At 48.9% G+C, this 16,542-nt stretch overlaps 1 protein-coding gene across 23 annotated transcripts in view; it reads right to left on the minus strand.

The window, feature by feature from the left end:
* Positions 1–14,951, minus strand: part of TPM1 (tropomyosin 1) — a 29,433-nt gene extending 14,482 nt beyond the window's left edge. For 9 of the 23 annotated variants that reach the window (XM_032297247.1, XM_032297252.1, XM_032297251.1 and 6 more), the window contains exon 1: positions 8,562–8,949. In XM_032297247.1, the coding sequence (XP_032153138.1) occupies positions 8,562–8,891 (330 nt within the window). In that variant the 5' untranslated portion in view covers positions 8,892–8,949. Of the gene's footprint in view, positions 1–8,561; positions 8,950–13,432; positions 13,559–13,762; positions 13,889–14,644 lie in introns of those variants that run through there. The other 14 variants (XM_032297236.1, XM_032297243.1, XM_032297241.1 and 11 more) reach the window with 3 other exon arrangements.
* Between the last annotated feature and the right edge of the window lie 1,591 nt (positions 14,952–16,542).

Consider the following 16,542-nt stretch of genomic DNA (forward strand, 5'->3'; position numbering starts at 1 on the left):
CGGAATTCTCAGATACATTTATACATTGATTTATGTAGTCAACATCCATATTTAGGTACATACAAATCTATACAAACAATTCTCATCAGACAGATCATTAGCAAACGGTCTTTCACATGGTTCCTTTCTTCCACAAATTTCAACACCCTGGCTTTACTTGCTTGTTAAACAAGAGCATCATCACAGCCACCTCACTCACTGGGGGCCTGAAGTGTGAACTGAGACAGGACTCACCCAGGCTCAGCCATGTAAGACGATAGCAGTACAGCCAGAAATCGGACTCAAGAGTTTCACTCAACCTTCTTTTCTTCTGGCCACTTTATAAAAGGAACTAAAATAGTTTAAAATTCAGTGGTTCTAGCCGGGCGCGGTGGCTCAAGTCTGTAATCCCAGCACTTTGGGAGGCCGAGGCGGGTGGATCACGAGGTCAAGAGATCGAGACCATCCTGGTCAACATGGTGAAACCCCGTCTCTACTAAAAACACAAAAAATTAGCTGGGCATGGTGGCGCGTGCTTGTAATCCCAGCTACTCAGGAGGCTGAGGCAGGAGAATTGCCTGAACCCAGGAGGTGGAGGTTGCGGTGAGCCGAGATGGTGCCATTGCACTCTAGCCTGGGTAACAAGAGTGAAACTCCGTCCCAAAAAAAAAAAAAAAAAATTCAGTGGTTCTAAAATACACCACATGAAGGCCCAACACAATCCAACAACCCCTTTTAGAATAACTGGCCTCACTGGAACAGAGCCAAGACAAATTTCCCAAATGTTTTTGACGTAAGCCTATGAAATTCCTTAGAAGTCAAGGTTAATACAAGAAGAGCATCAAACTCCTAAAAAGAAAAGTAACACAAGTACTGTTTTTACTTGGTATCTATTGCTGGAATAAAATGTTTGTTTCTTTGAGAGGCAATGATCTTTTCCTATCATAAGAAATTGTTGCTATGAGCCTCAGAACACTTGTAAGACGATGATGTTCCATTATACATACCTGCACTGGTGGCTGTTTAAATACTGTGCATGGAAGTGGAAGACGGAATTTACTAATCAGGTACAGCACCCTCATCTACTTTGAGTATATGCTCACGAAGGGGTAGTGGGGTTTTCGGAACACTTAGGTGTTTTCTAGAAATTACAATAAACACTTAGGGACCCATGGTAATAGGATAACAAATTTCTCTACATACAGCCCTATCTTCATCATTGAACTGTAAGCTGCTCACATCCAGAGAACTCACAGTTCTCTGCATAGAGTATGGGCTCAATAAGAAGGAATAATACCAATCTAATTTCAATAAAAGCAATTTTCTTAGCTTATGGATCCACAATACAGAGTTAGAAATGCAAATGTAGTTAAAGACTGAGGTCACAGCTTTTAATCAAAGGAATCTGAGAACCTTCAGCTATGTGCTAATCTAGATTTGTAAGACTTTAAATGCCAAGTTTTATCTGGGAAGAGAGGTGAGTAGGGCATCTCCAGCTATGGTGAAGGACTCTATAAAAACATGTAGGCTGGGCATGGTGGCTCACATTGTAATCCCAGCACTTTGGGAGGCCAACGTGGGAGGATCACGAGGTCAGGAGTTTGAGACCAGCCTGACGAACATGATGAAACTTTGTCTTTACTAAAAAATACAAAAAATTAGCTGGGCATGGTGGCATGTGCCTGTAATCCCAGTTACTCAGGAGGCTGAAGCAGGAGAATTGCTTGAACCCAGGAGGTGGAGGTTGCAGTGGGCCCATGATCACGCCACTGCACTCCAGCCTGGGCAACAGAGCGAGACCAAAAAAATAAAAAAAAAAAAGCATGTAAATACACTTTTATCCTGACAAAAATGTAGTAATTGGTTGATGGAGGCAGGGAGCAGGGCAAATGTGAAATAAGTCAGAGGAGGAACATTTACAACTGTACTGCCTACAAAGTAAATCATTATCAGTGCACAGCTGGTAACTGGGCCCAGCTAGGAATTACTGGCAGCTGACTGTTGTTTTGGGGGTTATGAGTATATTGAAGGGTGACGGTAATAGGATAACAAATTTCTTAATTACAGGGAATTATCTTTTAAAAACCATTAGACATTTTTTTATTATTACCGGAAGGATGTATATGTTAAGGATACACTTTTGGGTCAGGTAAGATTTCTTCACTTTTCTATATTTTCATTTTCCAATAAAATTCTATTCCTTTTGCAGGTGGGAGGGGGGACTCAAAGCTGAAGCAAAAACAAAGGGCAAAAAACAAAACAAAACAAAACAAACCGAAATTTAAAACCACACAAAAAACCAAGCACACAAACCAAAAGCCCTACAACAGCAAAAAGCCTCTGCAGCGTGTCTAGGTTATGTACTCCAAAGTATTGTACACTTTCTTTTCTTTCCCCCTTTCTTCTATTTAATATGAAGGCAAACATCCTTGTTACAGAGGCAATGGCCTATGAGAGAAATGTCAGCAAGATTTTCAAAACCTTTTTGTAGCCACCAGGTTGTAAGTTCTCTGCTCTGCTTTAGATGTGGGTCTAAACCTCAAGGACTTTGTACTCACTGAAAGTCAACTGTTTATGCTCTGGCGAAAGAACTCTCTGAGTGACAGGTCTCTTGACCCCAGCTCCTCACACAACTGAGTCACCAGAAAGGAAGTAGACAGCACCTCATGTTCATTCCAGCCTTGCACATGAGATCTCCCTACCCAAAGGGCCCCCACCAATCCATCTACATCTTCCCGCCGATCACCCCCACCCCCATTCTTTCCCTTAGCTCTTGGTACTGAGTTTACAGACTGCTGTTGTCTAAAAGTCATCTCTTTGTTTCCCCAGGAGCATTCTGTAGAGCCTTAGACTCCTGGACATCAGAGAATATATCCTACAGGAATACCAGCCAGCAGGGCTTCATAGAGGGTGCCCCAGCAACGACTGGGCATGGAGATCCATGTCTAGGTGCCAGTTTGTGATATGGAGGAAGGAATGGTAGCACATACACAGCAGACCTGAGGGTGGCTGCCCCTTCCTGAGGAGCCCCTGTAAATCCAAAAAATAGGGTCTCAATGTTTTAGCTGGAAGGATCCTGAGGTCAGCAGTTCCCACGAGTGGCTTAGTGTCAGAATCAACTCAGAGATGAACATTAAAAAAAAAAAAAATCAAACTTCCAGGCCCTATCCCTAGAGATTCTGATTCAGGAGGTCAAAGGGGGAGGGCAGGAATCTGTACTAAAAATAAACAACCCCCTTCGCTACCACCCGAAGAAGCTGGCCATTCTCATTCTTCTAGCGCTTCACTAAAAAGAGGCGGCATGAGGGACCTCTGACCCTGACCACTGAAGTATGCGGAGGCCATATAGCCATCAGTGGGAGACAGGATTAAAACCCAAGTCACCAGGCTCCCGGTGTGCTGGCTCTCCACTCTTCACTTCTCCTGGCTTCCCGGAACGTCATGGAAGCCTTGGAACTGGCAGTTCTCACTCCTTGGTCTTTATCTCTTCTGACATCAGATTTAGATGTTCTCTGGGCACCCCCCCCCAACTCCCCAAGAAAGGCCTCAGGGACAGACCCTAACCAGGACTAGGAGAACAGTTGCTGTAATGCAAATCATCCACTAAAGTATTTATCACAATCTTTTCGAAATTCAACAGGATATAAAATTGAAAACTTCATAAAACAATGCTAATGGGTAATAGAAAGGTCACATAAGGACACAGAGCATTTACTCCCTGGCCCCGAAAACAATGACTACTGCCCCAGAGGTTTCAGAGTAGGACAGGTAGAAGGACTCTGAGGTTAAAGCCAGGACCTGGGAGTAGTATCTGAAGTCACCTATCTTTATGGGAAAACCCTGAACCCATGACAGGCTCTGCAGGCCCCAGTATAGTAGTCTAATAGAATTTTTGTTTAGTTCCTTAGAATTCAAGATCTGTTTAATTTTATAATTCAACTACGGCTATCTTCTCTTTCTTATTTTTACTTTTTCTGATTTATTATGCTGTATGCTCCAAAAGCCCCACACCTGTCATCTTCACTAGCTTTTATTTCAGGTATGTTTTTTCTAAGTTTTGAGGTTATTTAGATATTTTCTTTCTTTTTTTTTTTTTTTTAAGATGGGGTTTCACCATGTTGGCCAGGCTGGTCTCGAACTCCTGACCGCTAGTGATCTGCCCACCTTAGCCTCCCAAAGTGCTGGGATTACAGGCATGAGCCATCATGCCCAGCCTTATTTAGTTATTTTCTAAGGTTCTTTTCATCATAGCACCTGGGAGGATCTTAAGAACCTGCTCTTGCCTCTGCCTTTGAGACCACAGACACATGGCCATCTGTTAGTTAAAAGCAGATATAAATAACCAGGCATTTGGGGGAGGGTCAAGACCCCTGAAACAAATTATTTCCAGGCATGTAAATCACTCTTAGTGTACTGAGTTAGCTTTCCTCTTCTTTTTTTTTGTTTTTGAGGTGGAATCTCGCTTGCTCTGTCACCCAGGCTGGAGTGCAGTGGCGTGACCTCGGATAACTGCAACCTCTGCCTCCTGGGGTTCAAGCAATTCTGCCTCAGCCTCCAGAGTAGCTGGGCTTACACGCACGTGCCCCACCTGGCTAATTTTTGTATTTTTAGTAAAGATGGGGTTTTGCCATGTTGGCCAGGCTGGTCTCTAACCGCTGACCTCAGGTGATCCACATGCCTCTGCATCCCAAAGTGTTGGGATTTACAGGCATGGGCCACTGTGCCCCGCCAAGTTAGCTTTCTTCTAACAGCAGCACACGTGCCGACTGCCAGTGAAGTGAGCTTCACTTCCGATGCTAGTTTCTTTTCTTTCAAAAGTGCTATTGTGTTCTAACATGCAATGAACTACTCAAAAAAGAGACTGTCACATTAGTAAAGGCTACTTCCTGCAGATCTGTTTTTAAATACTTCCTGGTGCTGTGTACTTGAGGTGCCTTATAATGCATAGGCTCCTCCTCCAAGGTAATAGCTAAGGGCATGCACCCCATTCCCCCACCCCCCACACGGTACTATATGGAAATCAAGGGCCTCCCCACCCCAACATAGTAAAATATTACTCAAAATCAGATTTGAAAAAAAAAAAAAAACACAACTTTTATGAAGCCTAGATTTTCATGAAATCCAGATGTTTTAGCCAATACAACAACAGAAAATTTAAAATGGCAGTGACTTCTTTTTAAAAAAGTATTCCAGTTAAGGCTATTAAGAAAAAATACTGGTGGGAGAATATTATATTCTAGAAATCAATCCTCTGGAATACGTTTCCAAATTCCTGCCTGAACCGGGGTGGAAGTTGGGATGAACAAAAGTCAGATCTTTTTATTTCATGCAAACTGTAGTTATATGAAGGTTTCACCCAACTTGCTGTGTAAGACCAAGTGACCACAGCCAAGCTAAACTTCTGCCCTTATATGGTAAAGAAAGGGGGGAAAAAAACACTGATGACATTAAGGGGCACTCCCATGGATAACAGATAAACACAACCTCCTCTGCGTGTGCCAAAGCCCATAATTTATGAGGCATATTTGTATAATGAGGGAGAAGAGACATGAACAAGGCATTGTAGTGCCTCTGCCTTGCCTACATGTGAAAGCGGAAATTGAGAGTATACATTCCACTTACAGCCTCTCTGGGAGTGCCAATGCAAGCACAAAATGCACCCTCGATTTTCCTATCCCGGAAATATTTACCAAGTCTGAAGAGGGAAAGTGCTGGGAATTTTTGTAAATTGGTTATTCCCATGATTTAATCATGTTACCAGTTAAGAACCTTCTGGCTACAACTCCCTGTCTCCTTGTTTGCTGGATACTACTCAGAAAGGAAGAAAGAAATCAGCTTCTTCTTGCCCTTTTTTTTTTTTTTTTTTAAGAAAACATAATGACAAAAAGCAAACAAAACCCTAGTGGGTCACAAGACCTAGAGTCAGTCACGTCAAGCAAAGTAGCCTCATTCCAACATTTTGAAGGATCCACACACCTTGGAAACACAAACTAGGAGGAAATAAGGGATGCTTTTTCCAAGGTAAGGGCTGGTTTAATAGGGGCTATTAACTACAGTCTGAACCTCTGAGTATTTGAGTTTAGGCCAACTCTGCGGTCAAGTATTTTTTAGAGTGGCTCATGGTTTTGTCACTAAACCTTTATCTTTGCTGCCCAAAGAAACTGTTGCTGCTAGCTTAACTCAGCCCAAGCTACATCTAACTACCTGAGTTAGCTACATTTAAGTTCCAGTTTCAGAAGTTGGGAACAACTTGCAGCCTGAAGGTCTCTCTTCAATGGTCTGACCCAGTCCTCAAGTTGTTGTCTTAAAAGGTTCTGTGTTCAATCACCCAGGTAAGCCGTTTTCAAAAATTACTTGAAAAAACGGAAACTACTTAAGCCACTTCTGATACAAAGCCGCGAAAAGAATGAAAGCATTATCTTTAGCCAACTGGCACAGGAAGAGTTCTGTTATAAAAACGATGCCCAAAAGAGAAGGTAAGAATAAAAGTAATAATATGCCCTTCATAAAATTTATCTTTTGTGTCTAACATCAGTCACCAGGCCAGGAGTCAATACAAGGCTCTCCCGCATAGGGTCACACGTTCTCTTTCTTAGCAGAGTGAGGAGGCTTCAGACTTCTGCTAATACCACTTCAACCCACCAAACATTTCTTCCAGTCTGCCCACCTCGTCGTCATTCAAACCCCCACCTCAACAAATGTTGATTAAAAGCAGTAAATGAACTGTTCTATGATGTCATGAAATGAGCAAGGCATCTTTAAGTCCCCTTGCTAGGTGGGGAACTGATGAAGGAGCACTGTGCTGCCAGGGCTGTGCAATTTTAATAACAGTGGACATGGGCTGGGCGCCGTGGCTCACACCTGCAATCCCAGCACTTTGGGAGGCCGAGGAGGGCAGATAACCTGAGGTCAGGAGTTCAAGACCAGCCTGGCCAACATGGTGAAACCCAGTATCTACTTAAAAAACAAAATTAGCTGGGCATGCTGGTGTGTGCCTGTAATCCCAGCTACATGGGAGGCTGAGGCAGGATAATCGCTTGAACCTGAGAGACGGAGGCTGCAGTGAGCCGAAATCCTGCCATTGCATTCCAGCCTGGGAGACAGAGTGAGACTCCATCTCAATAATAATAATAATAAAAACAGCGGACACACAGCACTTACCCTGCTGTGCCAAACACCACTGTACTGTCTTTACATGTAACTCCTTTAACCAACAGGTAGATGCTGTTACTATCCACACTTTACACTGAGGGAACTGAAACACAGAGGTTAAGTAACTTGCCCATAGCTAGTAAGTAGTGGAGCCAGGATTCAAGTTCTGACAGTCTGGGTCCAAAGTTCTTGTTCTTATCCATCATATTCTATAGTTCTAATGGTTCAAGGACAGCTGCTAGCCAGTTAGAGAGGGAGTCGGAAATAGTTTAACACCCAGCCAAGTTCAGGGATATCCACAGGACTTTTGTTGACTCCTCCTATAAGGCAAATACTGATAGTTATCTTTTGCCTGTTGATTTCCTTATTCCTGTCTGCATTTTATCTGAAATTTTCTCTAGTTGAGCTTTCCTCTGAAGAGGACCATTTCAGATGTTGAAGTTTCTGTGGCCAGCCATACAGCCATTATAATAACCAGAACGATTTACTCAACTCAGAAGAGCCCGGTATATTCAGCACAGCAGGACAACATATTATCGCTTGTCATAGAATTCCCAAGGTGTATCAGTATCTTGATTAAAAACACACACACACAAAATCGACAAATAGCAAATACTAGACTACCTCTGAAATCTTGTTCCTGTTTGCTGGATACATTTGCCTTAGAAGAAAGGAAGGAAGCCAGGTATTACATTCAACTAGGGGTAGGGGAAGCCCGCAAGAGGATACACCCAATAACTGTTGACATTTCGCCAACTTTTTCCAAGACATGGTAACAAAGGATTATCTATCTGTGTGAGAGAACTGGGGAGGAGGACTGCAGAAGAAAGGGAAGGGTGAAGGGTTTTGCATACTATATGGCAGCTCTTCTAACAGAACCCTGCACGGTCAAGCTGTCAATGTCTCTCAACCGCCTCGGCGACACAGGCCTCCGGGAAACCGGAGTCGACCGGGACGGCGAAGTTTAGCATCCCGGGGCCCCAAGTCCGCAGTGCTTATCCCACCTGACCGGTCGGCGCCCCTTCTCAAAGGACCAGATCTCCAAGAGGAAGGACCTACTCCCTCCCACTCTCAAAGCAAGCCAGCAGCGCAAAGTGCACCTTCCGGGGACGCAGAAACACGACCGAACGCCACCACACCAGAAACAGACCCTTCCTGGGAAAATGCTGCTTCCAGAACCTTCTCAACACCACGCCTGTTTCTCCTGGGAGCGTTTACTGTAGACCAGCGAAATGGAAAGGAAAGACTACGGAGAACAAGCCGGGACCCTCCCCAGAGCCCGCCGCCAGCTGGCCCAGGTGCGCCAGGTGCGCCCTGGACGCGTGGGGTCGGGGCACAGGGGACTGCGGCCTCCAGGAGGGCCTTGAGGGGCCGCCCGGGGAGGATGCGCGCGCCTCTGGGGGCGGCAAGGTGATGGGTGGGTCCCTTACGGTCTCCCTCAGCTTCCTCTCGTGGTCCAGCTCGCGCTGCAAGCTGCCCGCGCGCTCCTCCGCGGCGTCCGCCTGCTCTTGCAGGCTCCGGATCTTCCTCCGCACCGCCTCCAGCGAGCTGCTCCCCGCCATCGCGCCGGACGGGTAGGTGGGCGGGAGGGCTGCAGTGGGAGAGGCCGGCTGCCGCGCTGCGGACCCGGGTGCCGCAGCTGCCCCGGTTGCCCAGCGCCGGTCCGCCCCGCCCAGGCCGCTCCTTGCAACTACGGCGCCCCCTGCGGCCAGGAGCAGTCCGGAAGTCAAGGCCTCCCGGGCGGCGCAGGCGAACCGCATGCGGGCGCGCACGGCCGGGCGGGGCGGGGCGCGGTGCGCGCCGCGGATTCCGGGCCCAGCTGGAGGCACTGCGCATGCTCGCGGCGGCGGCGAGAAAGTCGCCGGAGGCGCGCTGCGGGGGTACCAGGTGGACTGGGCGCTCCGGGAGGCCTCAGCGCCAGGGCTTTGGCTTCCACTCCTAGGGCCCCTCCCCGGCGCCGTGATGACCCGGGGTAACGGAGCTGGCTGCTAAGGGCAAGAGCGTCTCCTGCTGGCCGCGCGAGCGCTCCGCTCCGGAGGCCAGATTCCCATGCCCAGGAGCGAGAAGCGGAGCGGCGGGTCTGCTGCCGGAATATACCCTAACGGGACTGATCCTAACCGCAATATTATAACCACCGCACTACCCCCATCCCTAAAAATTTTACGAAGTGAAAACCACCAACGTGTAGAGCATAATGGTTAGCCTTCCTGTTCTAAATGCAGTTTCCCTACGTTGACTCTGGCCCCTACTCTCCTGCTGCGTGGCTTCGGACAAATAACTTGTCTTCTCTGGGCGTCATCTGTAAAAGTGGAAATAATAATGGCACTTTCCCCATGGGGCTGCTGTGAGAATTATGAAGAACTACAAAGCGCTTAGCACCATACCTTATACATAGTTAAAAATTCAAATTATAGCTACGATTAAGAAATATACAAGCACTGTTTTAAGAGTCAGGCTGCGGCCCATAATCAGCTGTGTGATCTCAGGCCAGCCTCGCTGGGGCTCCCTTTCCATGGAAAAAAAACAGTCATCCTAAGGGTCTCTGCTTTTTACAAGCTTCTTATCGTCAGACCGGGCTCTGAGATCTCCTGGAATCCGGTCAATTCTGGGATGGACTGGGACGCCTTTAAAAGGCACCCCAGGGAAAGCCACAGAACGCTACGAGAGAGCCTCTGGCTACAGGTGGAGAAAACCACTGCGGACACAGTCTCTGCCGATTTTCCCCTTCTTAAATGCCTTCTAAGTCTCGGGGCTTTTTCTCCTCAGCTTTGTCACAGAAAGCTCTTAAAGCCAGCTCCCTAAGTGTGGGAATAATAAAGAAAACATGCTTGACAACCGTCTCATCCTCCAAGCCCTAACAAGGACCTTTGGCTTTCCTGACTCATTTTCTGTGGTTTTTCACAGCCTCTGCTGAGACTCTCACAAATCCCTGCTTGGGTCCTTGCATCCTGTAGGTGGGAGTTTCCCGCTTTGTTTCCATACAGTTCAACAGGTCAGGTGGGGAGGTTACAGCTGGTCGCCTAAGTGCAGAGACTGTGGGCCTCCAACATTGAGAATGGGGGAATGGGGCGTCTGGGAACCTCCAGGAGCAGCCAGAAAACTGCTGGATACTGGCAAGTGCTCTAAGCGGCCAACTAGTGACTTAATGTCCTGGGAAAGTCAGTTTCAGGTGAGTTCATTTTCATGCTGATGTCATTATACAAGAGTTTGGGAGAGTTTTCTCATTCTTGGCTGCAGATTGGAATCACCTGGTATTTTCTAAATGCTGCTGCCTGGGTTCCACCCCTAGGGATTCTGATTTAATTGGTCTTGGGTGCATCCCAACTTTGGGCTTTAAAAACTCCCTAAGTGATTATGTTTAGAGAAGGTTGAGAATCCCTAATTTAGGAACTAAAGACCTACAAGGGGATAAAGACTCACATGTTAATAATGTCAGATATATCACAGTTACTGGGGAAGAGACTGGGGGCCAGAAAAAAATGTAGTCTTGGATCCCCTTCAGCCTCACTTTTGGCTTGGGCGGAAAGACAACACAAAATTCAAAACAAGACCATCAGGGATACTACTACTCCTGAATGACAATCTTCTAAGCTAGAAAGAGCCCACTTCCAGAATAGGATTTGTAAAATACACCAGTAAAATAGTAGAAAAATGTTTTTAGTGGCTGGGTGCAGTGGCTCATGCCTGTAATCCCAGCACTTTGGGAGGCCGAGGTGGGCAGATCACAAGGTCAGAAGATGGAGACCATCTTGGCTAACAGTGAAACTCCTGTCTCTACTAAAAATACAAAAATTAGCTGGGTGTGGTGGCGCACACCTGTAGTCTCAGCTACCTGGGAGGCTGAGGCAGGAGAATCCCGTGAACCCAGGAGGTGGAGGTTGCAGTGAGCTGAGATTGCACCACGGCACTCCAGCCTGAGAGACAGCGAGACTCTGTCTCCAAAAAAAAAAAGAACAAGAAAAATGTTTTTAGTAATAATAGTAGAAAAATAGAGAAGTATTTTACAGTGGCAAGTAATGACCGTGAAATGTCCTAATCCTAAAGGTAATATGATTCCAAATCAGGAAGCTGACTTCTTCCTCACCCAACTTCTCCCTTTTTCTGGTGACAGCTGTCTCTTCCTCCTCAAGTTTTGACTATTTTTTAGTAAATAAAAAACTACCACTCTGAATATGGTCATGCACCGCATATGGTCAATGAGGGGCCGCATATATGACAGTAGCCTCATAAGATTATAATAGAGCTGAAAAATTCCTATCGCCTGGTGATTTGTGTTACCATCGTTGACTGTATTCAGTACAGTAACGTGCTGGACAGGTTTGTAGCCTCGGTATGTAGTAGGCTATACCCTTCTATGTTTGTGTGAGTACTATACACTCTGTGGTGTTTGCACAATGAAGAAATCACCTAATGACCCATTTCTCAGACCTTATCCCCTTTTGTTCATCAACAAATGACTGTATGGCATTTCTTCACAAACTTCTTCAATATCCCTATGGGTTCCAAACTCCAAACAACCTAAAGTGTCCTAAAAGGGAATATGATCAATACACTACCAAAAAAACCCATATATGCCAGATTTAGGGGCAGTTTCCCAGGGGGAAAAAGAACCAAAACAAGATTCAAGAACCCCCTCCCCTGCTGCTCCCCACACCAGCTGACTTCAAATAACTTTTTTTCCATTTCTGCCCCACCCCATTCCAGTACTCCCTTCAACAAGACTTTTCAATAAAGACATGTTAGCACTACATAGTTACAATAATTATTATCCTCCTTTTCCTTAAGTATTGTAGTAACCTTTTTCTCCCTCTTTTGCCTTCAGTCTTACTGGGCTATTTTCAAATTCTCTGCATTCTTTTCCTTATAAGGAATATCTTTCCTTGATCTATCAGTAGCTCTTTTGAAAAAGCTAAATAAACGTCCTGCTGGAGAATTTGCGGGAGACAGGCATCTTCCATTTAGCCATATGTAGAGCAGGCATCTGATCTGCATTAAACAAAGCAGGCTCAGAGTTATATATGGTTTTTGGCTCTTTTTCCAAAGCCAGGTAAGTTTATAATTTAAATGTTTTTACGAAATCAGTGCTTCCCCCAAACCCCCTTTCCAGGAACCTTGATTTTCACTGAAAATTTCTTTTTGGCAGATTCCAAATGTCCTGTCTGGATTTCTCATTTACAAAGCACACCTGCACATACGTCTCCAGCCTTTCATGCTACAAAGAGCCTTTACTAATTTCAAGACCTGAGACCCTTCAGTAATTTGCATGTTACTTTCATACAAAAAAATTCTGCTGTTGCCCTTGGTGTTTCAACTTCTGGCATAGCTTTCCCTGGTGCTCACGCATTCTTGGAATTGTTACCAACTTCCCAAGGAATTCTTTTCTAATTGGGCCTCTAGGCTTAATTAGCTTTTGGAATGGAATCCAACGGTGTGAAAAGAAGTTGGTCCTTTGGCTTGACTTTCAGAGGCAGAAGAGGCAAGTTCTCAATTAAAAAGCTTCCAAAGGGCGGTGGACAAAGAGCTAGTAGAGCCTTAGCTGTGTGCATCACCCCTGCAACTATGTGGTGGTTGTCAGAAGGCTGACAGGTGGGGGCGGGGCGAGCAGGAGGGGCAGGGGGCAGCTAGCTCACTATACCATATAAAGCACTGAGCTATATATAACTCAAGGCTTCCTTTCTGAATCTAGTGCCTTCAGACTGCAGACCCAAGCAAGTATCACCTTCCCAGGCAGACCTTAAGGGGTCGATTAAGGCTTCGCTAGTGAGAAAGGAAGCCTCAAAGTGTCTCTGTGCCCCACCATGAAGTGCAGCCTTCTAAGTAAAAGTATCACTGTGTCATTTCTTTCATTTAGAGGCCAGGTTCTCTGTACCTGACTAGACCCATCACCAAAACCCAGAACTTCCCACCCACTGGAGACGGTGAAAGGAAACAAAGTGAAGAAAACCTGGCATTCTCGGCACAAACCTTGGTGATGACACCTGAGGGGTTTTCTGCCACCAGGGAAGCGACGTTCACCTCCAGAGTCCAATTTCAGCTGCTCTATTCTCCCAGCCTCTCATCTCATCCACCCACCTCCACCCCCAGGAAGGTAAAGGAAAGAAGAAGAGAGGAGTAGATGAAATATAAATGAATGTGTGCAGTAGCAGTCAGAGGTGGCATCCAATGCTCTGGGCAATGGCGGGGCTGTGTGCAGGTGTCCAGCAGGAGGAGGTAACTTTCCTCCATTGCTCTCCAGCCCTGTGGTGACCAAGAGTGGCCACGCAGGCAAAAGGTGAGGGAAGCAGTGTGAGCGTGCACTTACATCAGTGGCCTTTTTCTCTGCCAGCTCCAGCTTCTCCTGGGCATCTTTGAGAGCCTCAGAGTATTTGTCCAGTTCATCTTCGGTGCCCTTGAGTTTCTTTTGCAGCGACACCAGCTCATCTTCCAGCTGGGAGTTGGCCAGGGGATATGGGGAGGAAGGGGGGGTGCAGCAGGCAGCGTGATCCCAAAGGGGAGGGGTGTGGGTGCACAGAACCAGAAGGACAGGGACAGAGGGAGAGAGAGAGGGAAAGACAGGGAGGGAGAGAGAAAGAGAGAGAAAGAGAAAGAGTTAGCCATTAGTGCGCCGTGCCGTGCCGCGCGCCCCGGGTACCTTGGCGGCGGCCTCCTCGGCGGCCAGGAGGCTGTCCTCCGCCTTGTGCAGCTCCTCCAGCACCCGGTCCCGCTCGTCCTCCGACACCCGCAGCAGCTTCTCCTTGGCCGCGATGTCCTCCTCGAGCTGGGGGCAGCGGCGGGCGGGCGCGGGCGGCCGGCAAGGACCGGGTGTTAGACACACACAACACACGGGTGTCGGATTGGCTGGGGCCCCTCGTGCTCGGGGCGCCGCCGAGTTGGAGTGCAAGGGACCCAAGGTAACCTCCTCTTGACCCTAGCAGGAACCGCTCCGCGGCTCACCAGCACACCCACCTGCCCTGGGACGGGACTCCTGCCGAGGTCTCAGCGGGCTCAAGTCCACTACTTGGGGATACAGAAAAACGCCACTGCTGGCCTGGCTTTCGGGCTATAGCCCCCATTCCGTCCCATCTTACTTCTTAGGAAACAACTCCATGACCCCCCTCTCCTCCCCTGTTCCTTTCTCCCCAGTCAAAAGTTAAAGAACTTCTAACACTTGAGTTACTTGAGTCCCTTTCTCCATCTCTCGCCCTTCCTTCAAACGTCCCCAGGAACCCGGTGTCCTCCTCCCTTCCCCAAACTGATTCCTGGTCCTGAGAATAAAGCGCCTCTAGGACTTGACTTCGCGGGCCATGGGAACCAGAGAAGAGAAATAAGCTCCTCAGACCAGACTACAAAGTTAATCTAAGCCTGGCTCTTGCGTTTCCCTTCCTTCTTTCCAGACGCGCGCCCTGGCCGCCCTGGGTGGTGGTGGGGGTAGGGTAGTGGCTCTCCGAGTCCTCGGGGTGGGGGATCCAGGAGGGGGTGCCAGGCTGGGGTCCTGGCGCTCGGGGCTCGGGCGCAGGGCGGGGGAGGCGCAGACCTGCTTGCTTCTGTCTTCCGCCGCCTTCTTGTCGGCTTCCGCCTGCTCAGCTCGATCCAAGGCGTTCTCCTTGTCGAGCTTCAGCATCTGCATCTTCTTCTTGATGGCGTCCATGGTGGCGGCGGCGAGGGGCCCTGGGGCTGCGGCAGGAGCGGTCTGGCGAGCGCGCGGTCGGGCGGAGGAGCCGGAGTGCAAGCGCGGAGCCGCCTGCTGCTCCCAGATATGTACTTTCCCAAGGGGGCGACCGCATTCCTCAAGACAGCCAATACTTTTTCGGAAAAGCTTTTTTCTCCTGCCCCCCTTCCTCCTCTCCTCCCTCCGCCCTGTGCCCCCTCCCCGCTCCTCCCGCGGGGGCCGCTCGCCCATTCGCTGCCGCCCGCCGGCCTCCCAGTTGACGGTGGATATGACTATATATGGGGACCCGAGCCGCCGAGGCGGTGGCCGGGCGAGGACGCCCTGTTTCTAAACCTGCGCGCCTGGGAGAGGGCGTTGGGGCCGATCCGGGGCCGAGTCGGCACAACCCTCCGCCCTCCGCGCCCCCTTCTCCCACGGCCTGCACCCCGCCATTAGGGTCCCCAGCCGAGCCCGCCCTGAGCCACCGGGGTCCGGGGGAGCGCGGGGCAGGTGGTGGATGCGCGTCGCCCCCCTGCTTAGCCGAAGACCCGGGGGCTTCCCAGCCGCCGCCGCACCCTGCGTCCGGGACCTTGGGCTCTGGGCACCCGCCAGCACCTCCCCGGCAGCTCTCAGCCCGCCAGGTGTCATCCTGGGCACTCAGGCTCTGGAAACTCAACTGGAGCAGAGAAAGGGAGAACGTGGGGGGAAAGCCTGGGGCAGCTTCTGAGACTTTCTCTGCGAGAGCGGGTCAGAAAGGCAGGGGGCGGCACAGTGACGGTACACGGAGTCTTGTTTTCTGTGTGCCCTTTCCCCCAGCGGAGGGACAGTGAAATACTTTAGGGACACAGGACTCAGTGGCGTAGCTCTGCGCTTGCTGTGCGGTGCCTCCAAAAAGGAGGCACACGCGCACGCGTGCGTGTGCGTGTGGGTGTGGGTGTGCGCGCGCGCGCGCGCGCGCGCGAGTGGCAGTTTAAGGGGAAAGAACAGCCGGGCGCGGTGGCTCAAGCCTGTAATCCCAGCACTTTGGGAGGCCGAGGCGGGTGGATCACGAGGTCAAGAGATCCAGACCATCCTGGTCAACATGGTGAAACCCCGTCTCTACTAAAAATACAAAAAATTAGCTGGGCATGGTGGCGCGTGCCTGTAATCCCAGCTACTCAGGAGGCTGAGGCAGGAGAATTGCCTGAACCCAGGAGGCGGAGGTTGCGGTGAGCCGAGATCGTGCCATTGCACTCCAGCCTGGGTAACAAGAGCGAAACTCCATCCCCCCCCCCCCCAAAAAAAAGGGGAAAGAACATTGAGTTTAGACTCACGCAACTTGGCCTGTGGTCTCTACTCTGCCACTAGCGACCATGAGACCTTGTTTGCTGCCCGCGGCTTCCTCAACTTTAAATCCAAGGGGTAGATAATCCCCGAGATCCCTCCAGATTTAACTCACCATTTAGGGAGTCGGCCTTTCCATGTTAGATGCTCAGGTGCCAGGTTTCAGAAAACAAGGGGTCGGTGTCATCCTGGCTAAGTCATTGCAACCACAGCTGCAACTGTGAGGAGGGAGTAGGCCTGGCAGGCTCTGCCTTGAGCGGTGCTTGGAAGCAGGAGGATTTTCTCCCAACACTGGATTTTTAACTCTATTCCTTCCATCCCCCAAGTGGGAAAGGCTACTTTTTTTTTAGAGCTTCAGTTGAAGGGGAGATGAGGGGATTGCTCCCAGCCCCTGAGATCAGCTGAGGCAGGGTTGTGGTTGTGAGGGTCTTGTTAATAGTCCCCACAGAATAATTCACAGT

The sequence above is a fragment of the Sapajus apella genome, unplaced genomic scaffold (assembly GCF_009761245.1).
Source record: "Sapajus apella isolate SASKATOON/1434 unplaced genomic scaffold, GSC_monkey_1.0 scaffold37, whole genome shotgun sequence".
Taxonomy (NCBI): domain Eukaryota; kingdom Metazoa; phylum Chordata; class Mammalia; order Primates; family Cebidae; genus Sapajus; species Sapajus apella.